A 25,908-nucleotide genomic window follows, 5' to 3' on the forward strand; every position below is an offset into this window, starting at 1 on the left:
ACCGAAACCATGTACGTGCATCTGAAGAAAACAAGGACCGTCAGGGAGGAGGCGCCTTTCGCAGGGTGCCAGGGGCTGAAAGCTGTTTCCTGACAAAGGTTGGCAGCTGTGTTGGGACACCTGTGGCAACTCCCTATGCAAATGAGAGCCGGGAAAGCGTCCTGGGATTCACCTCCACGAAGCACCGAGAAATCATTACAGGTTGTAGAACTCGGTGTTCTCGTCCTGACGCTGATGGGAAGCCGTTCAAGCCGCACAGCTGTACCGGGCGGGGGACGGCGAGGGGGCGGGGGAGAAACAGGGCTGAGGCGGGTTTTGTAAGCTGAGGACTTGGGAGCGGCCACGGCAGCGGAGCTGGGAAAACACGCTCCTCCCAGACTCCGGCAAAACGGCAAAACGGGCACTGACTCTGAAAACGGCGGCCACGTCCCGGCCGCCCCGGAGCCAGGCGGGGCCGCGCCAACACGATCACGCGTCCGTCGGCGTTGTCTTGTTTTCCTCTCGTCATCCCTCGTCCCCGAGGGTGGACACTGCCGCCTCCGTCCGCAGGGCCAGACCCTGCACGACCGAAAATCACATGCCCGACGCCCACAAACCACGAGTGCAGCGCGGGTCCTCGGGGGCCGGTCTGATCCGAGAGGCCGGTCGCTGCACGGGTGCGAAGGGGCGCGCAGGTGTGCGGGCTGCCTCGCGGCCTCGGAGCTGCAGGGGACCCCGCGACAGGCGCGGGGCGCGAGTCAGGGACTCGAGGTCAGCGCCGCGGTCCAGCCGGGCGGTTTCGCTCGCGTGGCATCTGTGTCGAGGCCACCGCGCACGTCCTGGAGCAGCAGACGCGTGTGCTCCCCGCCGGCCGGGGCCCCCCCGACTCCGCACGGCGTGGCCGGGGTCCGTGCGGGGCGCGGGCGGTGCGGGTTGCGGGGCGCCGCCTGCGCGCGGACCCCCCGAGGCGGCGGCGCACCCCACCCCTTCGCTGCCAACCGCCCCCCTTCCTCCCGGCTTTGCGCACTGACTCGCGCACGTGCTGCGTGGGAGACGCCCCCGCGCGCCCGCGCAGCTCCTCGCACGACCCCGCGGGGCGCGGGCGGCGCCGGCCCCGGGGGCCCGAGCCTGAGGCCGCCCTGCCGGAGGCGGCGGGTCTGCGCGCAGCGTCCGGCCGCAGGGCCAGGGAGCCCCGCGCCACGCGAGCGAGGACGCGGGAGGGCGGGGGCGGGGGCGGGGTCGAGGAGCGGCGGGGGGCGGGGACCGGGGACGATGGGGGCGGGGCCGGGCCGGGGCCGAGGGGCGACGAGGGCGGGGCCGGGGCCGGGGCCGACGGGGCGGGGCGACGCCGCACGGCGGCACCACCGCCTGAGAACACGCCAGTCGCGCCGTCACTTACTGATTTGCATACTCCCACCAGCCTAGGTCTGGAGTCTCCGCCAGGACTGCGAAGCGTAAACGCTCCCGGCTCGGTGGGGTCCCCCTCACGCCGCCTCAGCACCCCGGCCGGCCCGCGGGCGCACTACAGCCCCCAGTGTGCACCGCGCGGGGCCCGGGTCCACGCCGAGGGCTCGCGAGGGTGTCCCGGGGGCGCCTGGACAAAACAGCCGCGCATGTTTTGCGCCGCTCTCCGCCCCCACACGGGCGTCGCCTTCAGGGAGACGCATCGCCGCACCGGGTAACAGTGCACGCCGCGAAGCGTGTGGCGTCGCTTCCGTCTTCGGGCACGGCCGAGGGCAGCGCAAGGACGGCACGCAGGCGCGAGGCGCCCTGCGCACGCGCGGGGCGGAGCGAGTGGCGGCGGGGCTGGCGCGGGCCGGAAGTGTGTGAGGCGGAGGGCGGGGCTTGAGCGGCTGCGGACGCGCGCTTCCGGCCGTGCGTCGACGTCGGCCGGCTGCAAAGGCACCTGGGCCGGCTCTCTCGCCGCCAGCTAACGCGCTCCGCCGGTCCCGAGGCGGCTCTCTGTCTCCGCTTCTCGCATCGTCGGCCGTGACGACATGAGCAACAAAGAAGGTGGCGTCCTCGACCGCGCTGGGCCTTATTTACTCAGAGGGGGCGGACCTCCAGCCTTATTTGTCGGAATTCCCCTTCCGCCGAGGGATGTCCTCCCCTTGCTGGCTCGGGGAGGGGGGCGTCCCGGGGGCTGTCCCGGCCACGCCGGCCCTCTTTCCACCTCTCACTTTCTCAAACCCTCGATCTGTTTTTGTAAATCTTAACAAAGATGACTGCTCCGCCTCGTGCCAGGTCCAGGAACCCGTTGGAGAAGGCCTGGCCGAGTGAGCTTACGGTTTGGGGGCCAGGCAGGGCCGCTTCTTTGTCGGTCGGCCGAGGAAGCCTCTAAGGCCAGGACCTGTGGGTTTAAAGGAAGGAAGGGGTTTGCCTGCCTGCATTGTGTTTTGTCACCTCTTGGTGATGGAAGAGCCCTATCCAACTTTTTTCTCCATCTCTACGTAAGGTTCAGGAGGGTTCAGGAAAAGGAAGCATGACAATTTCCCACATAACCAGAGGAGAGAAGGGAAGGATGTTAATTCCTCTTCACCCGTGATGTTGGCCTTCAAATGTAAGTTCTCTGTAACGTAAGTTGGCAAAGAGAACAAAAAGTGGTGACGATTGTTTAGCCGTGGTGCACAAGTGAACAGCGCCTTAGAACTTAAGATGTGCACATGCCCACGTTTTACTCTTCCTGGAGGTTTTGGATGGTGCTAGGTCGGCCATGAAAGTCAGGATTGCAAACGTCTTGATCTTTAATTCCCTTACGGTTTAACAGGTAAACATTGGTAATGAACACGAGACATGCCACATAACTAAAAATTATGGTGTCCCTGATATGTAAATATATCAGATGTGTGTACACACGGTCCACGCGTGCTGCTTCGTGACTGGGAGAAATGCAACACTAGGCAGTTGCGCTGTGCGGGCATCGTAGAGGGCACGCGCACCTAGGTGGCATGGCCCACTGCTGTCATCGTACGCACTGTGCTTTTGTGTGACTGGCAGCACGGTAGGTTCACACCGTCACCACAAACACGTGAACGATGCGTTGTGCTAACACCTTAGGAAGGCCATGACGTCCCCAGGTGGTAGGACTTTTTCAGTCCTGTTATGTGACCACCATTGTATATAAGGTTCATCGTCGACCATCATGACTATATCAGGTGCATGTATATCTACGTACGTTTTACATTAATTTTTTAAATGCGTATTGGGGTTGTTTCTTCAGCTAGACTTGAAGACAGGGACCACGTTTTGTTATGATCAGCACTCTGCGCAGTGGGAACTCCTGTTAGTAAATCATATATGTGTGTACGGGTGTATGTGGATTCACAGTCCCCCTTTCCTCAGTGTATTAACTTGGTCAGGTGGTTCCTCATTTCAAAACAAAACACGAAACGGAATTCTTCCTCTTGTGCACTCTCTACTGTCCTTACAGTTTCTGTGGTTCAAGAACCTGGTAGGGGCTTAGCTATTTTAACTTGCAGTCATCTGAAGGCTTGATTGGGGTTGGAGGATCCACAGCCGTTGACAAGTTAGGGCTTCTACCAACAACCAGGTGTCAGTTCTTCACATGGACTTGTCCATAGTGCTGCTCGAGTGTCCTCATGGCATCTGGCTTCCCCCAGACAGGGCAAGGAGGAAGCCACGATCCCCTGTGTCCTAACCTCAGATATCATACACTGTTACTTGGCTACATTTTATTTGTTAGAAGGGAGGCAGTTTTAATTCTCCCTTATATGTAAGGAAAAGAGAATTAGGCACCACCTTTCAAAGCGAGGAGTAATTTGTGGACATATTTAAAACCACTGTAGCATCGATAGTGACCGTCAGAGACGTGACAGTTGTGATTGAGAAGAGAGCATGTCGATGCAGCTCCGCGCTCAGTGGGCAACTGCAGCCGACCGAGTGTCCTCCACCCGTGCGCTCTGCCGCGCTGTGCAGAGCTGCCGGTTTCCGAGCGTGTCTTGCTGCTGTTTCACGCAGATTCTAAGCTTGGAACTGCTTCTGACTTGGTGCTCCCCTCGTCCAGCTGGTGTGCTGCGGTTTCATTCGAGACCTAGCTCAAGGAGCCTCTTGGAAGGCTTTCTGATATTTCTCTCAAGCAAACTCGATGGCAGACATTGCAGTCACTCATGATCCAGCCTTTCAGTCATGCAGTATTTATTGAACATCTATATTCTAGCCCGCGTGAGTGCCCAAGGATAATGTAGTTCCTACTTTCCTGAACCTTTTACGTATATTTATAGAATGATCACATTTTATCAGTTATATGTCTGTCTGCTCCTTTACTAAGCTCCTCGAAGACAGGTCTTGTCTTATTTAACTATTCATGGTATCCACCTCACAGTGGTTGTTACGTATTCATAACAAAGAATGCATTTGACTGTCTCGAAGTACAACACACACTCTTAGCCTAATTATTATCTCAATAATAAAAGACCAGATGTGTTTAGGTCCTTGTCAACTATTAATTTGGTTAATAGTTTGTTCAAGATTTTTTTTGGTAATTTATGCAAAATACACCTGGGTGCCTCTTAGGGAATAGGCATCTTGCTAGGTTTTTGGAGTGACAGTGCTCCTGGAATAGAGTGGTGATGAAGTGTTAAGTGGCTCGTGGGTATTTCAAGACTAGGGCTTGAACATTCAGACAATTGGTGTTATTAAACGTTACAAACTTAAAAAATTCTGGTTTCTTGGGGTTGTTTATATAGTATGTGGTAAGGTAATGAAAATAAAACTTTGTTACTTAGGGAGGTAGTTGGAAGTTATTTTTAAAGTAGTTATGTGTGATAATTTTGTGATCTCATGTATAGTCTTGTTTTTTTGTTTTTTTAACGATTTGTATATCTCATGAGGCTCTGAGCTGTAAAGCTCAGTCAAGGCGAGTACCTCTGTTTAAAGAAAGAATGTTTTGGTTGCTTAGAAATAAATGATTTTGTCCTTATTTTTTACAGAGTTAACAGAAGTTGCTTTATTACATATAGTAATGATGTTATTTGATCGGCTTTAATTATAGAATATGCATACTTATGGTCATAATGATGTATTCTTAGCATTTCAGCAGGAACTTGATGCAAGACATGACAAATATGAGAGGCTTGTCAAACTCAGTCGGGATATAACTGTAGAGAGTAAAAGGACAATTTTTCTTCTCCATAGGATTACGAGGTGAGTAAGTAAATTTGTTGGTTTGATACGTACAGTATTAAGTATATATATAAAGCATTATTCTATGTACCCATGTAATTAGAATATGTATCAGCGTATTCCGCGACTTATTGTGAACATTGGGATCAGAGGACGTTAGCAGCAGGCAGATTTTAAGAATAAACATTTTACTAAAAATAGGAGGGAAGAATTCTTATTTTCAAAGCAGCTGGAGATTTTGCGTTCTCTTAAGATCATTGATGTAGCTGTTCGTGAAAAGATTACGTTTTTGATGGTTTATTAGAGCCTATTAAAGCTTTACTGGGGTGATGTATGTGAGAATTTTAACATGAGATAAATGTCAAAATCCGTTGAACTTAGGCTCCCACTCATTTTCCACCTCACCCCGGTGTGTCTGTTTGCCTCTCGACCGTCGGAACGGCCTTCGGTGCCGTCGTGTTGCTGAATGTGGCGCACGCGCAGCTGCTAGTGTCCTGATTCCCATTTTTGCAGCGCGTGATGCTGTCGACCACGTAATTCTTTGAAAATGCCTTTTCCTTCAGCTCTGTGACATTCTTCGAAATTTCTGTCTCAAGGACTTATTTCTCGAGGTGGGCTGTCTGTGTTTTATAGGTTTCTTGGTCGCAAGTGAGAGAAACCTAGTGTAACGACTCGCGAAAGCGGAGGAGGGCAGTGGATTGCGAAGATTCAGGAACATCTGAGCGCAGCCGGGAATCTCCGTCTTTCCTCTTTGCTCGCTCTGTGATTTCACTGACGGGCTTTCGTCGCGTCTCTGTTCCCCGTGGGGGTAGAACGTGCCCACGCCGCCATCCTAGGGAGAGGTTCTCGCTTCCCGTTCTCAGTGCCCCTAGGAGGGTGGCAGTGATTGGCTTTCTCTGTGTATCTACGAATTGTTTAAGGAAGACCGAATATAGTTTATCTTTGTATTATTAAAAATGTTGTTGAAGCATTCTGTTTAATAACTTATAGCTTTTAAGATAAGTCTCTAATTCTTTTAATTTTTGGTCCATTAAGTGGGAGCAAATTTGCCATGGCTTTATTGGAACGTGGCATTGTTAGCTTTATCTTACCTGACTCAAAGTAGTTTTTGCTTATTTTCTTTGAGTTCTCAGGTAGCTTGTGCACACTGGGGCTATATTATGGAAAGAAGCCACACTTTTAATTATGAACACTTTTTCAGTACAAATCGCAATTCTAAAACAATTGCCATCAGCATTCGGCAGTTTAAATGGAGCTGTGACAGGAGAACTGAATGTTTTAGGAAAAACCACGTTATTGTGGGAAGACATCTTGTCTGTATCTGTTCACCGCAAAATAATGAATGCTCGTTAGAGCAAACTTGGAAAATAACCTGTAGGAAAATAACGAGTGACGGACAGCGCAGTGACCGGACGGCGGGGCCGGCGGCAGCCGCGGCAGCGAGCGGCCCCCCGCGTGCAGCCTCGTCGAGCGTGACCATTGTGTGCGGTCGCTTTTTGATTAGTAAACAGAATATGGTAAACTTTTAAAAAATAACAAGCTACGGAAAAGTGAAAATACTTTATGAGAGAAACCAGCTAGCCAGAGTCCACGGAGGCCGCTGCCGTGACGGATCTCACGCTTCACCTGCAGCCTCGTCTCCTTTAATGCCCGCGACGTGGTTTTCTTCATCAGCGAGCTTCGAGCTTGTGTCTTTTCAAGGAATTTTTGCATTTCCTCAATATTTCCTTATTATCCTTGTATTTCTCTGGGGTCTGTAGCAATGTTCCCTCTCTCATTCCTGATGTAGGTGATTCGTGTCCTCTCTTTTTCCTGATCTGTCTGGCTGTGGGTTTTATTGATCTCGAAGGCCCCAATGTTGCTTCATTGACATCGTCTATTTTTTTCTTTTCTGTTACACTCACCGATTTCCGTTTTTTCCCTTTCGATTCATTTGCCCCTCTTTTAAGGTGGACACTGAGATCAGAGAAGAAACAGGTGATTTCTTCTTAGTACAGGCATTTAGTGCTGGGAATTTTCCTTCTGGTGTCTACACGTTAGCAGCATTCCATGAATTTTGATTTTATTTTTTCATCCTTTTCGGAAGACTTTCCCAGGGAGGTTCCTCAGGTCCACGCGGGTGTCTCGCTCCTGCCCGGTCACCGGAGCCGCGCCCGCTGCACGACGGGGCCACAGGGCCCGTGCCCCTCTTCTCGCCCCCTCAGGGCGGCCGCGGCCTGCGGCTTGGTGCCCAGTGTCTGAAAGCCATCGTTCTGGGCGCGTTTTTTCCTTCTCAGTTGTTTCTGGTGGGAGGATGAAGTCAGTCCATGTTACTCAATCCCGACTAAGAGCGACATGTCTAGGTGTCATATTTTTATGAGCATAATTTTTCTTGTAGTTATGATCATAACGTATAACTTTGTATACTTTTCACTTAATGATGTAGCATTTTTCATGTTTTACACACTTTTAATTAAATCAGTGGTAGTTTTGAGTTAGGCGTTTCCGCGTGCAGTATCTAGTCCCGGGTGTCAGTCGGTAACTGGATTGTTTCAGTTTTTCACTGCAACGCAGCTGGCCAAGGTGCTGAACGTTCCCTGTGTCTCGATCATAGTGCCCCTGACATGGAAGAAATACTGACCGAGTCCGAAAGCAAGCTGGACGGCGTCAGACAGAAGATACTGCAGGTGGCCCAGGAGCTCTCGGGAGAAGACATGCATCAGTTCCACAGAGCCGTGACCACAGGTGGGTCCGGGTTCTCTGCCGTGCTAGCGTGTTCCGTCGAGAGTGTTCCATGATGTGTGAGTTGCATGAACTTTAGTTGGTATGCGGTGAAATAGTGCTGGCTCTAAGCAGCTGGGACTGCTGAATAGTAATGTAAAGGTGACCCGAAACCGTAATGGGCTTCATCTCCCTAACTGTGTAGTAATAGTCATTGATAGACTTTAACGAAGTAATTGAGAAAACAGACTTCACAGGATGGGTTTATTCTTGAGTGCGTGGAGTGAATTCAGACGGCACATCTCGTTTCCTCCTGCAGCTGTATCTCGCTGGTGGCTCTAAGTTTCAGATTTAGTAGGGTCATGACAGAGAAGGTATCTCCTAGCCAGGTGGACCCACACCTCTCACAGCGTGACTCCCTACTGGGAATTTTAGGTTAGCAGTGGATTTTATATTTAAAAAGTTCTGGGGAGTACTGGGTCTTGGTGATCATCACCATTTTCAAATTACAGTCAATCCTTGAGCAGCCCAGAGTTTTGGGTGCTGACACCCCCCCCCCCCCACCGTGCAGTCAAAAACCTGCATGAAACTTTTGACTCTCAAAACGTGACTACTAAATGCCTACTGTTGACGGAAGCCTTACCGGTAACGTAAACAGTCATTGAACACGTGTTTTGTATGTTATCTGTGTTACATGCTATGTTCTTAAAGTAAGCTGGAGGGAAGAGAATGCTTTTGAGAAAACACATTTGCAGAACTGTATGAATTGAAACAATCCGCACGGACGTGCACACGCACGGTTCAGACCCGGCTGTGCAAGGGTCAGCTGTGCTAGCGCTTGATTTTTTCTCCCCCTCGTCTTTCTCTTAACGTGAGTTCACCGACGGGCCATGCCGTAGAGCTCAGATGCACCCTGAAGTTTGCAGAGACATAGTCAAAGGATGCTTGGTACTCACAGGAGCAAACGAAGGTGCAGTGTTTCTTTCTGTCAAACGCAGATTCCCTGAGCTCAGGTCACGTCCTGCTGAAGTCAGGTCGGTGGGAAGTGACTTTGTGTCATGTTTGTTCAGCGTACGTCCAGTTTCGGTCTAATCGTTTGTAAGTTCAGAACTTGTTTTTCAAAAGTGTTGATCTGTGGTATGTTTAAAAGGCTTTCGTTGTTCAGTGATTTTGTGTATACGTTTTTATTGAGGTGTAATTGATCTACAACACTGTTGTTTTCAGGCTTACAGCGTAATGATTTGATATGTGCGTATGTCACGAAATGATCACAATATGTCTAGTTACCGTCCATCCCCATGCGTATTTGCAGCATTTTTTTTTTCTCGTGATGAGCTTTTAAGATCTTCTCTCTTAGCAACTTGCAAGTATACAGTGCAGTGTGAGCTGTGGCCCCCGTGCTGGCCTTTGACTGGAAGTTCGTCCCTTTTGACTCTCTCCGCCCGTTTCGCTCGCCTTCCTCTCCTGCCTCTGGCAGCCACTGACCGTCTGTTACTGTCAGTAAGAGAAAGTTCCTGTACACGTCAGCTGAAGCCAGGGTATGTGAGAAACTGAGGTGATAACTCAGATGGTTCTGTGCGGAGCCATAGCTTATTCCCAAAGGAGATACCGTCCTGTCGTCGTAATTTAGACTTTCCTGACGGATTTGTTTGGTTTTTTAAGTAATAGCACACGCAGTGAAAGAGATTTAATGACTTCGGTTCGCGGCATCAGGTGGCACAGATCTGAACGTGCAGATGTGGCAGGGCTGGGCGAGGGAACCGGTGGTTTCGGGGACGGAGGGTGGCACGAGAGCCGGGGAAGCCCCTGGAAGAAAACGGGGGAATGTCTTCATGACCCCCTGGCAGGAAGAATTTTTCGAAAATGGTGCAAATAAGCGTTACCTGCTAAAGGAAAAATAAATCAGTTGCATTTCATTAAAATTTAGAAATTCTGTTCATTGAAAGACAGCATCAAGAAAAAAAGGCATGTGACGTCTGAGAGAAGACATTTACATAAAGCAGATAAAGGACTTGTATACAGAATTCGTGAATTTCTGCAACTGCTAGAGAAGACAGACACTTAAAAATGGATAAAAAAACTTGATCAGAAGCTTCACAAAGGTAAATGTTCAGGTGGCTGATGAGCATACGGAAAGGTGCTCAGAGTCATTACTCACTCGAGTGACACAGACTAAGACCGCGGCGAGACACCGGTCACTCACTCGGCAGCGGGAGCGAACGAAGGCCGACGAGACCACTTTAACGCCCGGCCGCCTCTCGCTGGGAAACGTGCCTGCCGTGTGCTCGCTCCAGTGTGTGCCCGGGGCGGGAGGCTCGTGTCTCCGGAAGGCACGTGCGGGAAAGCCCGCGACAACTGCAGTCATGACATCCTGGAACTGGGACGTGTCCCGGTGTCCACCGCGGGAGGACGGGCGGGCTGCGGCCTCACCGTGCGGGCGAGAAGCGCCATGTGGCAGTAAACGGACGAGCGCACGCCGGGCGAGTGCGAGTCGTGCGTCCTGCGGGGCAGACGCCAGGTCAGAAGGAGGCGAAATTGATGCAGGGCGATGAAAGGCAGGAATGCGGGTACCGGGGCGGGTACCGGGGCGGGGGTCGGGGCGGGGGTCGGGGCGGGGGTCGCCGACTGGAGGCCTGAGGGAACCTTCCGGAGCGGTACAAACGCTTGATACTTTGTCCTGGGTGGGGTGACATAGGTTTACCCGTATGTAAAAATTCACCAGGTTACACGTTTGAGAGTTACACACTTTACTGTCTGTAATTTAGAACCATGTGAAACCAGGAAGGTCACTATTGTCTGATGCGTTCTTAGCTCCTTTGCCCAGAGCGGGCCTTTGTTTCCGGAGGTCACGTCACCTTAACCCTCTTCATGGCAGTCCTGAGGGGGACACGCGGGTGCTGTGTCGAGTGAGTGCCATCCTTCTTAACGATCCTCCTGGTCAGAATCCCTGGCGAGGAGTCTCTCGTCTCTGCTGGTTGGCAGGTCAGGTGATGTTTGTGGCCGCCGGCGCGGGGAGCCTCAGGGAGTGGCCGCCGCGCCCTTCCCTCCCCTAAGGCCGTGTGGCAGCTGGCACCGCCCCGGGGAGAGGTCCGGGCAGGCAGAGAGTAGTGCCCACTGCGTGAGGCGGGCGGCCGTGGGCCACCTCGAGGGCTGGAGGGTGCGGGGAGCAAGCTGGGTCTGTTTCTAGAAAGTCCTCGATCTGCAGGAGCCACATAGTGTGTAAGCGTCTCGCTGTGTCAGAGCCACAGGAAGCCATGGGACTCTGCGTCTTAACCGGGCCACCGAAGGCCGGAGCCAGGATAACTTCCAGGACGTCGATCGAGTTTTCCTATCACGTCGTGCCGTGAACCTGTCACGCGAGTGTGATACGGTGAAAGCTGACGACAGTGGTCGTCACCTGTGACCTTAGTCCGTGCCTAAAGCTTAGGTGTTTTTATAGAAACTTGTTTCTCACCGCGTTGGTTCTTCATCGTAGGACGGTGTATGGTGGTTAATTTTCCCAGTCCCATGCACTGCAGAGCTCAGCCCTACACGTTCCGACAGCTTAGTCCCCAGCCATGCGGTAGGACGGCCCAGCTTTGCTTCGTCTGGCCGGGAATCGACCGTCCGTGGCTCACCGGGTGCAGGCTAGGGCAGGACTCCGCAGCGGCGGGCCCATCCAGACGGCACGGAGGGAAACCGAGGAGGTCGCGCTTCACTTCAGAACGAAACGAGCGCGGGGGAGGGCGGACGGGCCCTCGCATCGAGTCGCCAGGGTCCCCGCGTTGAGGAGGCGGCGCCGCCGGCGGGGCGGGGTGCAGGGGTGCCGCCTCCGGACGCCCCGCTGCACGGCGTCGTGGGGGATCGTCGCCAGCACCGTGTTCTGTGTTAGGCCTTTGTCGATCGTGTGTAACTTTCCTTTGGAAGTGTCTTACTCGCGGATGAGAAATGTAAGGCCTCCCTGTGTCTCACTTTGCCCTGAGCTGTCTTAAAACAGGGCTCTGTAAGTGGAAGCAATCGGGAGTTTTTTTCTTAAAGCTTAGGAGCGAAGCAGGCAGATACAGACGTACCCGGGACTTGACACTGTGCTGCCGTGTTTTAGTGGGGGAAGCGAGGTGGTTTGTGAACAGCGCCAGCGACACGCGCTCAGGAGCCGCCCGCCACTCGCGGCCGTCACAGGCTCGTTCGGTGCCGCTCCAGGGGCCGTTCTCTTGACGCGAAGATACAGCGGTTCTGGCCTTGAACTGCAGGGCTCGGTGCGTCCCCCGTTCGGAGTGGCGCTGACGGACGCAGGGCGTCTCCCTGGGGACACTTGTGGGAGTGCCAATGCCCCGCGCCCTCCTGATAACTGAACAACGGCGCGGGGCGAGGTCCGTTTTCTGCACGTTCCTCGTCGGAGCGGAGTGCGGGTTGTCCCGAGGGAGCGCCAGCGGGCGAACGAGTCACGAGTTGCTTAAAGGTTTTGTGCCCTCTCATGTTTTTGTTTTTTTTTTCTTTTCTCTTGTTGAAAAATTAACAGTTGGGGAAAGAGTCCTCCATCTCAAAAAAAAGATTTATTTATATCACTGTGAAAATGATAAAAATTGTCATTTAATGGGGAGACATCTGGGTGCACGACTCTGAGTCAGACCCTAACTAGTATTTTAATTCGCTTACCCAAGAATTCGAAAAGTGGGTCAAGTGGTCGTTTGGGGCCAGTTAGGCTTTTTTTAAGCCGTCATTGTGTATATTCGTGACCTTTGCAGCATCCCTAAGATGTAGATATTGTCGTTACCTCTTGATGAGCGGTGGAAATTTGAGGCTCGTGGGGGTTGAGCGACCTGGCCGGGGGCGCAGTTGCTAAGCGGCACCGTCGCTCTCTTACCGGATGCGTTGACTTGGCCTAACGGGTTTTAGACCCTGACGGGGGAACGGCTGCTGCTTGCTGGGACCCCCCCCCCCCCAGCCGTGCGGTTTCCGGTCGGCCCAGACCACCAGCGCCGCTTTTCCCCACAGCGCTTGGCGCCTCGTGGCGAGCTGTGGCATCTCCGCGCGTGTTGGGCTTCTTCAGTGTGACTCTCCCCGCTGCGGTGTACACTCCGCAGATGCCCACAGAAAGTTCCGTTGCTGTTATTCACGCTCGTAGCCCAGACACTCACTAGGACAGTGTGTCCTGACTTTAAGGCCTTAACAGGACAGGCAGTTAAAACACCAGGTGTTGGACGCAGCCCTCTCACGTGGCAGTAATAGGCTTCGCGGTGGGTTCGGGGCGCCCTGGCGGAGGCTGTGGGTGGCTGTCCCTGCACCTCGGAAGCTCTGCAGGGAGGGGATCTGTCCTGGGTCTTATCAAACGACCAGAGGCTGGGACACAGTGCCACAAGTGACGCCACACGCCTCCTTTGTCCTTTTACTCCCTTTCTGCCGTGAGAGTTGGAGGCCAGAGGATGAGCGGGGGAAGGGGCCGGCTCCCCAGTCACCTAGTGACTCATTTTCATGCCGGAAGTCACGGGGAGAGTTTGGGGATGTTCCCAGGAGCAGATCATGCTCGGACAGAGCGTTACTTAGCTGGAAAGAGAGATCAAACCAGAGGTCTCACAGCATGTACGAATCCAGCGATTTGAGTTACCAGAATGATTTGAACAGTTTATGCCAATGTCTTATATGATTTGGGAAGCAGTTTTGTACTAGATGTAGTGTACTGTAAGAGAACAGAAGAAATATTTAAACCTGGAGGGTTATATTTATATAATGAAATATGATTATGGAAAGAATCTCTGCTTGGCACCTATGCGTTAATAAATGTTTTCTTTCCTCTGGAATTTAGCAGACTTGATCGGTATGCTAAGACTTATTTTCATTTTGGATAAAAAAGTAGGTGCACTGTTTGCTCAACATACGCCGTTATGTTTCGCTGTTGGTAGCATGAGTGCACGTACTTCGCCAGGCTAAGGCTCACACATGTGTTCGTTCCGATGTACACTTTGTGTGTTTGAGGGGGGATTTTTAGCAGACTGGCCTGTGAATCAAACCTAGATCTGGTTTTACTTTAGCATTTAAGCGATCTGGTAAAGATTACTTGTGAAAAAAAATCAGGTGGTATCCTACAGATAGTTATGAATGCAATTTTAGAAAGTTTTAAATTAACCCTTTTGAATTGTATAATTCGGCAGTTTTTTTGTACAGCCACGGGGTTTTTACCCTTGCTGTCCAGCTATCACCACTGTCAAATTCCAGAATGTTTTCATTGCCCGGAAAGAAAGCCCTTCCCCACGAACCCCCTCCCCCTCCGGTCCCCCGGCACTCCCTTCCCCTAGGCAGCCGCCCACCCACCTTCTCTTGCCAGGGCGTTGCCTGTTCTGGGCGTCCCCTAGGAGTGGAGTCGTGGGGTGCTGTGCGGCCTGTCGTGCCTGACTCTCTCACTCAGCGTGATGTGTTCAGGGTTCATCTGTATCATACCACGTCTCAGGACTTCGCTTCTCTTTTATAGCCGAGCGGTACTCCTTTGAACGCGTATATCACGTTTTGTATCCGTTCATCATTTTCTGGACACGTGGGTGGTTTCTGCTTTTCCGCTGTCCGTAACATTGTTGCGAACACCCGCCCACAGGTCTCTGGACATGGGCTGTCATTTCTGTTGGGCATACGTCTAGGAGTGGGGTGGCCGGGCCACATGGCAAACAACTTGTAAAATACTGAAAGCTGGAAACAGTAGAGACATAAAATTCAAGTTTATAATGAAAGTTCTGTTTCGGGTGTTTACCTTTATGTATGCTTTTTGATGAAGATTTGGACTAAATGTGTATTGCTTAAATATTATAAGAATAAGTAAAAATAATTAGAAGCCTTTAATTGGGTTTCCTTGTATGCTTTCTAATAGAAGGAGAAGAAAAATAAAAAATTCCGTCAAAGCGGCCTGCAGCCTTCTCTCTCACTGGCTGCTGCTGCTGTAAACAGTTCTGATCTGGATCGCATCCAGGGCGGAGGCGGCAGGGGAAGGCGTCGTTTGATGGACCATGGCAGTGGGCTGACAGTTTTCACCTTGGGGATTAGTCACGGAAAATAGCGGATGTCCTTTTCATCGGGTTGAAATGTAACTTGTTTAAACATCCTTTTACGTACATGTGACCAAAACACCTCAGGGTTTGGAGCCAGGTATCCTTGACCGTTTTTTTATGGTGGGTTGTGAAACCTCCCTCGTTTCTGTGGAGCAGAAGCGGTCACCTCATCTGCCAGGAACTTCATTCAGTCAGACACACCGCAAGGACAGCTTAATGACTTCAGATCCACTCAGAAATGCGGCCTTCGGTAGCCGCCCTCATTCATGGAGATCGACACCAGAGATGGATTTTGAGGGCTCCTGTTCTGTGTCCTGTTTTCTTCCTTATAAAAAACAGCCCGTATAACTCTAGGACCCCCAATCCTGAACATCCCCAGTTTGAACTTTAATCTCGTGAGGCTGTTTCCTTCGCAGGGGACCTAAATCCGAAGCGCTTTACCTGTATGCAGTGAGATAGTTCTGACCGTTTGAACACCTTTTAAAAGCGTTTTTGTGGCAGCGCTTACAGTTTTATAAAACCGGCGAGGAGGCGCAGGCAGGGACTGCTCTCAGCAGTTCGCCGAACCCAGCGGCCTTTTCTGTGCGGGGTGCTCGGGGGCCGGGGTGTGGCCTTTGCCGCAGTGCCGTGTGCGGCTGGCGCGCCCTGACGCCTCGTCTGACGGGTGGGTCCGAGGGGCTGAGCGCCGCCTCCGTCAAAACCGTTCGACTCTCTGGAGCGGAAGAAGACGACTCGCGAGAGGGCAGCGCAGGCAGTGTGGTGTCGGGGGGACCTGGGGACAGGTTGGGGGAGGCGTGGGCGAGAGCGGGGGGCGCGGCCACGCGGCGTGGAGTCGCGTGCAGGAGCAGGCGAGGCGGAGGAGCACGAGCTTCCGAGTTAGGACGCGTGTTGTCATTGCTCTCTGGGTGGCCTGGGCGAGTCCTCTGAACCCCGAGCCTCGGCGTTCCCATCGGCAGGGGAGGGACAGTGCGGCAGCCACGCGGGGCCACGAGAGCGTTAGGAAAGGGGCGCGGTGTCCGCCGCCTCACGTGTGACCGGCACCCAGCACTGAGCGAGCCGCTCCCGATGCGTGTCCGAGCGTGTTCCCGGGGTCGCGGGAGGCCCCCGGGCGCGCACCCGGAGGAGGTGGGAGCAGGGGCCTCGCTGCTGGGCCCGGCCGAGGGGCCGCCCGCGCGGCGCACGGGGCTGTCGTTCAGCCTTCAACGGGAGGACGTCTGACGTGGGTCACCCTCGAGGCCGTGACGCCGCGGGATGAGCCAGCCACAGAAGGGCAGACGGTGCTGCCCGCGGGGAGCCGCGTCGCGTGTCCGCGGCGCGGCGTGGGGGGCGGGGTGGGGCGAAGGCTCCGAGCGAGGCGGGGGGCAGCAGGGAGCCCGAGGCCAGCCCGGAGAGGAGGCTGCAGCGTGGCGTCAGGGCCGCAGCCAAGGGCCGCGGGTCCCGCCGGGGCCGCCTGGGCGCCCGTCCCCCGTGCCACCCTCAGGGGTCTCCGGACAGACAGAGTGGGGAGGGAGGGCAGGAGGGGGGTCGTGATTGAGTTTAAGGAATTGGCAGGTTGGTTCTTCGGTAAACCTTTTCGTCCTCCAGGCCTCGGCTGACTGGAGTAAGTGGGGGCCCCCCTCCTCGTGGGGCTGCGTCATCTGCTTTGCTTAGTCTCTCGGTGCGAGTGTTGATCACGTCTTAAAAGTTCTCCCACAGCCCCGTCTGGACGGGCGTGGACCACACAGCCGGGCAGCGGCGCTGGCCACATGGCCCCGCGAGGCGGGCGGCCGCGCGGTGTTGCGTGAGGCTGTGGGGAGCGGGCTGGCCCCCCGCGTGCCGCCGCATTCCACCCGACTCTGTGCCTTGACCGTCAGGTCTGCTTGAGATTTCGGGGTCCCCGTGGTCGTTCTCCGTCCTCATGTGACGCGGGCTGTGCCGCTGTCGCTGAGCCTTGTCGTGAAGCCAGGGACGTTGTCAGCCGCCGTCAGCGAACACCTTGTTCTCACGCGCCTCCCGCCGCACCTGCTCACCTGCGGGGCCAGCGCTCGGCCAGCGTGTCCGGCTCCGGCCCTTTAAGCGCTGCCGGATCTGCTGAGCGCGGCGTGAGCGGGAGCCGGCTCCCGGGCTCGGAGACAGGGCCGCGCTCGGGGTACCGAGAGGCAGCGAGGGACAGGAACGCGGGGGGATTCGTGTCGTGGGTACGCACCGGTTTTGCACTTGCTGACTTAAAGGATTTGGGAAGGTTCTGACACACAGGCGCGTCCCTGGGCCCCTCTCGGCTGTGCGACCGCCGTGCGCTGTGACTGGGTTGCGCAGCGCGTCTCAAGGCCAAGGCCGGGGTCTGGGGGTCGCGTGGGGTCCTCTGAGCCACGCGGCAAGAGCTCCAGGGAGCCCCGTGGGCTCCGAGCAGGGGAGCGACGCGGTCAGTTGTGTCATCACGAAGGAAGTGGTCTGGGGTGAGATGGGGTGCGCAGTGGGTGTGGGGGACAGGGGGAGGCCGGGAACCGCTTAGAACGGCCAGATGGGGGGCTGGGGGCGGGAGGACGACTGCGAGTTGGTCGTCGGGCGTGTCGCGTTTGGGGCCGTCTGTCGGGAATTGTCAGGTGCACGTTTGGAGCTTGCGACTCTGAGCCGGACGTGTCGGGTCGAGGGACTAACTGCAGCCACACGTGGACGCGTCTGCGGGGGCCCAGGGGTGACAGGCGGAGGCTCCGACCACGTGGCCCGAGGGGTGGGAGGCGCGTGCCCGGGGCGCTGCTGTCAGGGGAGCCGTGGGGAGGGGGAGCCTCAGCCTCCCGGTGCCGGAATCTGGCCGGCGCGGCCTCCGCGTGGAGCGGGCGAGCTCGTGCAGGAAGCGCGGCCGGCGGGGCCGGGCGGCGGGGAGGAGGGCGGGCCGGGTCCGCAGAGAAGGTGAAGCGGACGCGCAGGGCCCGGGGGACAGTGCGGCTTCCCGCTGGGGCTGCATCTCGGTGGGGCGCGGGGCGCAGTGACGCCCGGCGGAGGGGAAACGGCGTCCTCAGTCGTGCCCATCAGGGTCCAGACGGAGCAAGCTGCGCAGGCGCTGGACGCGGGACGTGTGATGGGAGGCGATGCCCGTGAGAGGGTCCTGGGCCGCCAGACGAGGCGCGGCCACCGCCGGGACGGGCCGGAGCAGAGCGGCGGGGAGGGCTGGCTCTGGCAGGACCCCCCGGCGTGGCTCTCGTGGATGGCCGAGGCGTGTGCCGAGGCGTCGAGCTGAGGGAATTCTCCGGAAGACTGTCCGTGGGGCAGAGCCACCCCCCAAAGCCCCGGAACTCCCTGCCCAAGGAGGCGGCTCTCTGGGAAGCCGCCCTGAGTCTAAGGGAAGCTGTCCCCAGCGAGGGGCAGACGCCCCCGCATGCCCTGCCGCCTCCCGCAACGGCGGAGCCCGGAGGCGGGCGCGGGGCGCGTCGTCCCTCGTTCTGCTGTGGCGGCCGTCCCCGCGCATCTCGTTCGGCTCCTCGAGAGGCCGCACGCTCGAGCACGCTTCGGGAGGTGGCGCGCGGTCCTTAAGATTTGCTGTTTGCTTTTCACGCTGAAGTGTTTCTGGACGGAAGTGAGAAATCCAGGTTGTCTCTGGGGAAAGGAGCCGGGTGGTCACCTCTGTAGCACACTGAACTGGCAGGTGTTTTTCATCTTAAGATGCCGCTAGGGGCTCCGTGAAGCCCCGCACTCTGCCCGCTGCGGGCGCCCGGCTCCCAGTTCCTTTCCACGTCCTCTGTGGCCCTCGCGCGTCGGGGCTTTTCATGTAGGCGTTTCCTCCTGTCGCCCTCAAAGCCGGGTCGGCCGTTTCCCTTTCTGTCTTTGACCCCCGTCTGGCCTTGGACGCGGTGGCGCGCGTGGTCGGCCGCCTGCGCGCTGCGGCCCTGAGCCGGCTTCAGTGCGGCCCTGGCCCCGGCGGCGGGGCCCGAGGGGCGGACTCCTGCCGACCCAGCCGAGTCCCGCCTGAGTGTGCTCCCCGCGGCCAGCACGCGCGCGCCTCTCGCCTGCACGTCAAAGCCTTGGAAAAGAAGACGGAGCTGGTTTCTCGACCCGCAGTCACGACGATCATTCTAAAAAAATGCTTGACGCCCGTATCACCGCATAAATTACAGCATGGTGGAATAATGAAGTCATGGCTCTAGCACTTGGTCGTTCCGTAACACTTGTGAAAGTGTTTATGGTACTTTTGACCTTTTCCAAAATGTATTTTTAATTCAGCGTGAATTTTGTACGCGTTACATCTGGTGCAAAATTGTATTGCTCGTTAGCTTTTTCCTTTAACTCAAACTACTGCAGCAGAAAGGAGTTACCCATGTGAAGAAAAAGATGAGGAGAAAACATTATTTTGTATTTTCACACTAATCTGCATTATTTATAGTTTCTTTTAGAATTTTTAGGAGGCTCAAAATGATCTTTAATTCTTTTTCATACAATTGTTTATTTTGCTGCTTCATGGAGAAAAAAATAATCCGCTCTATAATGTTCATTAAAACCTATCAGGATTTTCATGAAAAGCCCTTTTTAAATTCTTAACTTTCTTTTCCGAAAATTGTCGACACTTCCCTGTAGGAAAGAGCGGACGTCTAAGGCTGACGACGCCTGAGCTAGGCGGGAGAAGCCAGTGTGTCCTCGCGCGGTCTGTGCGGCTCAGTCTCAGAGGCGCGTGTGGTGCTCAGGTCTGGTCCCCGACGCCGGGGACTGCGCCTGGGCGTTGCTGGAGGGGGTGGGGGCGGCGCTGAGCTCGCGTCGAGCTGGCTGGCTGTCGCCAGTCGCCGGCAGCGTTTTCTGGGGACGCGCGTCTCGGCGAGCGATGGTCCTTCGTGATGCTCTCGGCTGGTTTTGCAGGACTGCAGGAGTACGTGGAGGCGGTCACGTTCCAACACTTCATCAAAACGCGATCGCTTATCAGTATGGATGACATTAACAAGCAGCTGGTATTTACGACGGAAGACACTGGGAAAGAAAATAAGACGGTAAGAGTGAAAGCCGTGTTTCCCGCGTGTTACCGCGTGTCCCGGGGTAACGCACGTGGGGGCTTCCTGGCCGGCGGTGGGCGGGACGTGGAGCCGCGGTTCCTTTCTGAAGCGTGGCCGTGCGCGCGCTGGGGAGGGGGGGTCGTCCTGCCGCCGCTGCGGGGTGGGGGGGGGGTGGCCAGGCGGGCACGGCGGGGGCTCCCAGGCAGCGTGACGCGCGGCCGGCCGTGCGGCCACTCGTGGCTCCACGGTGCGCGTCCCGCACGTCCTCTGCGCGCGCAGCCTCCTTCCGTCCTTCCGTTACCCCGGGAGGTAAGAGTCGCCACCCCCGTCTGACAAAGGAGGAAGCCGGCGTCGAGAGTTCGAATGACGTGCCAAAAGCCACACGGCTGCTGAGGGTGACAGCTGAGCTCTGAGGCCGGCGGTCTTATCCAGACCAGCCCCTCGCCCACCACGTTCCCGGGGGACCGGCCTCCAGGGGGCCTTTCGAGGGCTCTGACGTGAAGGCCGTGAACCGGGGCGTGACACGTCCTCACGGTTGTCCTCGCAGAGCAGCGTGGAGCCGCTGTGACGCGGGGGGCCGTCAGCCCCTCGGCTCGGAAAACCACGTGCCTCTCCTGACTTAAGGAGGGAAAACTCGCAGTGCGACTTTTCACTAGAAGCTGTTTTCCCTGGGCTACGAGGTGTAATACTCCAGCAGTGAGCTCGAGGGCTTGAAAATGTTATATTTCCTGAGAGAATGAGCACACTTAAAGATAAAATTACGGTGTTGTTTTTTTTTTTTTTTTTTTTTTTTTTTTTACCTATTTTCTTTGTTTCATTATTATTTTTAAACTTTACTCAAAACGAGTCAGGATAGGGAGGCAGAAGAGAGAAGAAGCTGTACGAATTGTGTTTTCTTAATTGTTAAATGTTAATATTGAAAAGCGAGAATTTGGCTCGACACGTAACACTCTAAGGAAGCCAAGTATTTTCTCAGTTTTTCATATGGTGTGAAGTTTATTAAGGAAGAAGTTAATTTTGAGAAGTAAAATTTCTCCACAGTTTTGATTCTTTTGGTGCAGGTTGAGTTCCAGGAAGGGTCCTCGCTGGTTCTCAGTGGGAGGACGGGGCAGATAGGAGCGAGAAACTGAGAGTCTACGATTATGGCATCATCGTATTCAGACACACTTCAAACTGTTAAGACCGTATTCATAAATAATTTTTTCTTTTAGTATTAAAGATTCTTGGTGCTCAGAATTCTGGGAATTTTGCCCAGATGTGCCTGTTGAGAGTACTGTGAAACATTTAATTTTTCAAAACCTTTTATTATGAAAAATTTCAAACATACTGAAAAATAGAACAGTAACAAGTGAACACCCGTCTACCCACCACCTGTGCTCAGCCATCGCGAACATGTTGCCATAATGTGTCTAAATATTTTTTGCTGAGCATCATTAAATTATGGATGTCATGCTCTTTTACTCCTAAATACTATAGATCCATCTAGAAAACCTGCATTTTAAGTAATTTTCTTTTTCCTAGTCTGAATATACATTATCAGTAAAGCAGAATTTATTTTCTTGATAATTAGTTGAAATGTGTTCATTTTTAACATGCTTTTTTCTCTAAAATCAACTTAGTTTTAACAGGGGAACTCCTGTCTCATGATAGAAATAGGAATATTCTTTTAAGCAAAAGGAATTTTTTGTAAATGACCATGAAATGCAGCCCCCTCCCCGCCCTCAATCTAAGTGAGCGCCGCGCTCAGTCTCCGCCGCGAGCAGAGCGGAGCAGGCGCTTTGATGTCGTGGTGGGACTTCAGAGGCGGCAGAGTGACTGGGGAGCCAGCGTGGGGCGCTCGCCCCGAGCCAGCCGTGGCGCCCATGGCAGTCCTGGGACCCCATTTCTCGCACTTCCCATTGAGAGCACCGGGCCGGGTGGGCCCCGACGCGCCGTCCCGCGATGTTGAGTGACCTTGGTGATACCGCCAGTGCCTCGCTTAGTTCTCGGCGACGCTGCTACTTACAAAGTTCAGATTTCTCCGTGTGACTTGGTCGCCGCCGTCCTTCTGGATGCGGCCTGTGCCGCTGCTTTAAACTTTGTCGCTAGTTTCTGAGACGCACCGCGTGGCCCTCGCCGCCACACCTCTGCAGGCGCCTCTGCCTAGAGCATCGCCGGGGCCACTGCAGGTTCACCTCGCTGGGTGTGATGCGGGCTTATCAGTAATAACTTAAGCATCGCCTGGCAGAGAAATTCCGGTGGCGAGGAATGTTCGTGGTGGTGGTGACAGTGACAGCTGACGTTTGCCGAGTGTTCCTGTGGGTCGGGCATCATGCCAGGAACGTGGTATGTGTCACCTCATCCGCGAAATAAATCTCTGAGGTAGGCACTGTTGTCCCGTTTTGCAGATGAGGAAACTGAGGTTTTAGAGATGAAATAATTTGCCCAAGGGCGGCATGCACCCTGAAGCAAGGTCCCGGAGGAGGTGGGAGGAGATGGGTCAAGGTCATGTGGAAGAGGAGGGACAGCCCGTCGCCCGAGACTGGCGGACAGAAGGTAAAGCTGGGCGTGGCCGTGGACAAGCCTGCTTTCTTGCTGCAGGGCCGAGGTCATGGAGAGCTCGTGCCACGGGCTCTGGCGAGTGACCAGGCCGTCGACCAGAGGCGGCGGCGTCTGCCGAGGGCAAGGAGCTTTGGGGTTGCATAGGGGGCTGAGGACAGTGCCGAAGGTCTGGACGAACGTCCCGAAGCCCAGTGCAGGCCCCGGGGGCGGAGGGGGGGGTGACTTGTGGTCTGACGGACTCCACGTGGTTTCGATTTTCGCCATCGTGCAGCTCAGTGGCGCTCAGCCCCTCGAGTAAAGTACTCGGGAAAGTGGGTTTTCACACCGGTTCAGGGCTGTGTTTTTGCTGGGCGGATGCAGCAGAAAGTAGGTGTGTCCGGCTGCCTGGGAGGGTGTAGCGGGAGAGGAATCAGCCCTGGCGGTATGAGGGCAGGCTGGAGGGGGGCCGGAGGGGGGCCGAGTGGCCTGTGGGCAGGAGCGGGTCACGGACGTGGAGGGCCTCGTGGATGGTTATAGTGACACAGTATCACTTAGCTCGAAGTAATTTGGTTCCGCTCCCCACCCCCAGGGCATGACTTCGTCCTGTAACAAGCATAAGTGGTCACTAAACAAAGTAGATGTGTTTGTTCGGGAAGGACTGGTGCCCGGATGTGCCGCCGATGCCGTGCCTTAGAGTAACCGTGACGCGCGCATGTTCACCGTCTCACCGTGTGCCTTCTCTGTGCGTGTGCGTGTGTGTGTGTGCTTTCTCCCCAGCCCTCTCCCGACGCTCCAGATAAGCAGTGTGGGACCTGGAGACTGAAAATCACTCCCGTCGACTACCTCCTGGGGGTGGCCGACCTGACGGGCGAGCTCATGCGCATGTGCATCAACAGCGTGGGCAACGGCGACATCGCCACGCCCTTCGAGGTGAGCCAGTTCTTGCGCCAGGTGTACGACGGCTTTTCCTTCATCGGCAACACTGGACCTTACGAGGTCTCAAAGAAGCTGTACACCCTGAAACAGAGCCTGGCCAAGGTGGAGAATGCGTGCTATGCCCTGAAGGTCCGGGGCTCAGAAATCCCGAAGCACATGCTGGCGGACGTCTTTTCAGTTAAAACGGAGATGCTCGATCAAGAAGAGGGCATTTCTTAGGACGACGTTACTCAGTCACGCTTCTCTTAAGAACTCCTAAGACAGACCCATTTGTAAGACTGTTATTTAGTATTTTATTTGACTTTATTGTGGCTTTTACATAGAAATCTCTCAGTTGTACTTGTTTTAAATTATATGCAAGCTGCACATAAAATGATCAAAACGAGTCATTTCTTTCACTCGTGAAAGTTTGCGTACAGATGTTGGCACACGCGCCTGTTGGAGTTTGTGCTGGCAGAATCTCATCACTGCCTTCGTACTGTGAAAGCGCTTCCACGCGCATTTCCTGTGGTAATAGTGGGAGATGTTTGTAATTTATGCTGGTGATTTTGTTACAGAAAAGATTTCTTGGAGGTCTGGACTTGAGGTTTTTGTATAAATTTCTTGGTAATATTGTGCCAAGCCTCCAAAAGAGGCTTATTTCATAGAACGGAATTAAAAATTCCTAACTGATCAGTGTAATTTTATGAGGCATGGTAGGGAGAATTCATATTATTATATTCTAGCTGATTTTAGGCCAATTTAAATCCATATGAAACAGCCTTCCAGAAAAATCGACGGATACCCAGACATTGGTTTCTAAATTTAACTTTTTTATCACAGAAAGTCGGGTAGGAAGTTGAAGCTAACATTGCAATATTTTCACTGGTGTTTGAGCTGAATTATGTACTTGTACATACAACTGAAGAGCTTTTAGCAGTGGTGAGCAGTTTTTTTGTTCATTATATTACATTAGGCATGTTCAGAGGCTTTGCTATTCTATCTAGCATCTATAAAGAATTACATTTAAATAATGATAATGAATTTTTGAAATTTTTGAAATACTAAGTAAATCCAAACCTTTATAGTCGTCCAGTTGTTCATTGATAGTACAGCATAAAAAGTTGCCAAAGAAAAACGTCTCACGTACAATTCAGCAATAAGACGAATGTCGGCGCGGCCGGGAGTGACAGCGGCCGCCCCCGGCCCTGTCGGGGTCGGACTTCGCCCGCCGAGGTCAGCCCGGACCGTCCCTGCACCGCGACCCGTGAGACCGGTGGCCGACAGCCAGACGCTTCCATTCATTCCTGTGAGTTGCGAGAATCTAGACACTGGATTTTATTTTTGGAGAGAATAGCTGCTCTGTTTGTAAAGGCCGATTCTTCGAAAGTGTAATTTTCCAAGAAAAGATCGCCTTGTGGAAAATAAACCATAGACAGGCCTGATGACCTCGGTCGGCTGGATGGTTTTGCGGGTTAGGGAGTTTTTCCGGGTTCCCTGTCTGACGATATACTGCCGCAGCGTAGTCTCGTTATATGTATTTTTGTTTCTTCTGTCACTTGATGTTAAATTTGTGTTCAAGTAATAATAGGTGAATATCTTAGAGATGTTAAAAGCTGAAGTCTTTGATTAAAATATTGAAACGTAAAAGTCAATGTTGTTTTTCGACCGCGTTGAGAAACACGTGAACCGTCGTCACTTGGATGCAGTTGCAGGTTGCAGAATTACTGCCCTCAGCTGTCGATTGCTCCCTCTGTCCTGCCGCACCGCGGAAGTTGTTTTTTAAATATCTATCATCCTACATAGTTACAAACTGTTTCTTTTTGAGACCGTTCGAGAATGTTTAAGGTGAACTCTTAGCAACATGCGGGTATGGGATACATGGCGTTAGCTGTGAGCACTGTGCCGGCCCCAAACCTGTCAGCCTTATCATCACTGGGACTTCATACCCTGGGGACTGAGCACGGTGCCCCCGTTCCCCGCGCCCGGCCCCTGGCGACCACTGCTCTGCTCGGCTCTCTGAGTTTGTCCTTTTCATATCCCAAGTATGAAGTCACACAGCACTTGTCCCTGACTCACCTCATTTAGCGTAGCGCCCTCGAGGTCTTTCCAAGTTGTCCCAAATGACAGGATTTCCTTTGTTCTTGAGGCTGGATGCTAGTCCAGTGTGTGCGCGTGCGTGCGTGTGTGTGCGCGTGCGTGTGCAACATGTTCCTTACCATCACCCGTGGACAGAGACCTAGGTCGTTTTCATACTTTGTCGTGAGTGACCCTGCAGCGACCCTGCGTGCAGATACCTTTCCATTCCCTGTTCTCACTCCGTTTGGATATGTGTTCGGGAGGGATCGCCGGGTCACGTGCTAGCCCCGGTTTCAGGTTTCGGAGGAGCCTCCACGTCATGCCCGCAGTGCCCGGACCGGGGTACAGTCCCGCCGGCGGCACGGGGCCTCCCCCGCCCCACACCCTCGCCCGCGCTCGGTGTTCATCTTCCCGGCTGCAGCCGTTCTGACCGGTGAGAGGTGACGTGTCGCCGTGGTTTTCACCTGCCTGTCCCCGGCGAGCGGTGCCGCCGAGCCCCTTGCGTGTACCCGCGGGCCATGCGCGCGGCCTCGTTCGAAACCGTTCACTCCCGCCCGTTTTCAGTCCGGTCGTCAGCTTGTTCGCCGTTGGCTCTGAGGGTCCTT

General features: G+C 54.2%; 1 protein-coding gene across 3 annotated transcripts; it reads left to right on the plus strand.

Annotated features, from left to right (window-relative positions):
• The first annotated feature begins 1,559 nt into the window (after positions 1-1,559).
• On the plus strand, positions 1,560-24,874 carry TSNAX (translin associated factor X). Of its 3 annotated transcripts, none has more exons than XM_016163380.2 (6): positions 1,560-1,657; positions 2,435-2,539; positions 5,028-5,142; positions 7,715-7,845; positions 19,659-19,786; positions 23,087-24,874. In XM_016163380.2, the coding sequence occupies exons 2-6, from the start codon at positions 2,524-2,526 to the stop codon at positions 23,462-23,464; spliced, it is 768 nt and encodes a 255-aa protein (XP_016018866.2). In that variant the 5' UTR covers positions 1,560-1,657; positions 2,435-2,523; the 3' UTR covers positions 23,465-24,874. The 3 variants fall into 3 exon arrangements, with proteins under 3 accessions (XP_016018866.2, XP_016018864.2, XP_036091481.1); XM_016163378.2 differs by lacking the exon at positions 1,560-1,657 and adding an exon at positions 1,839-1,992; XM_036235588.1 differs by lacking the exon at positions 1,560-1,657 and adding an exon at positions 2,017-2,255.
• Positions 24,875-25,908: the final 1,034 nt, after the last annotated feature.

The sequence above is a fragment of the Rousettus aegyptiacus genome, unplaced genomic scaffold (assembly GCF_014176215.1).
Source record: "Rousettus aegyptiacus isolate mRouAeg1 unplaced genomic scaffold, mRouAeg1.p scaffold_m13_p_18, whole genome shotgun sequence".
Lineage (NCBI taxonomy): Eukaryota > Metazoa > Chordata > Mammalia > Chiroptera > Pteropodidae > Rousettus > Rousettus aegyptiacus.

Excerpts from the sequence above, each read along its gene's own strand:
- TSNAX (XM_036235588.1), top strand. The coding sequence starts at position 2,201 with ATGACTGCTCCGCCTCGTGCCAGGTCCAGGAACCCGTTGGAGAAGGCC. Across the intron at positions 2,256-2,434 it reads GTTGGAGAAGGCCTGGCCGA|GTTCAGGAGGGTTCAGGAAA; the intron begins GTGAGCTTACGG and ends TCTCTACGTAAG. Across the intron at positions 2,540-5,027 it reads CGTGATGTTGGCCTTCAAAT|CATTTCAGCAGGAACTTGAT; the intron begins GTAAGTTCTCTG and ends ATGTATTCTTAG.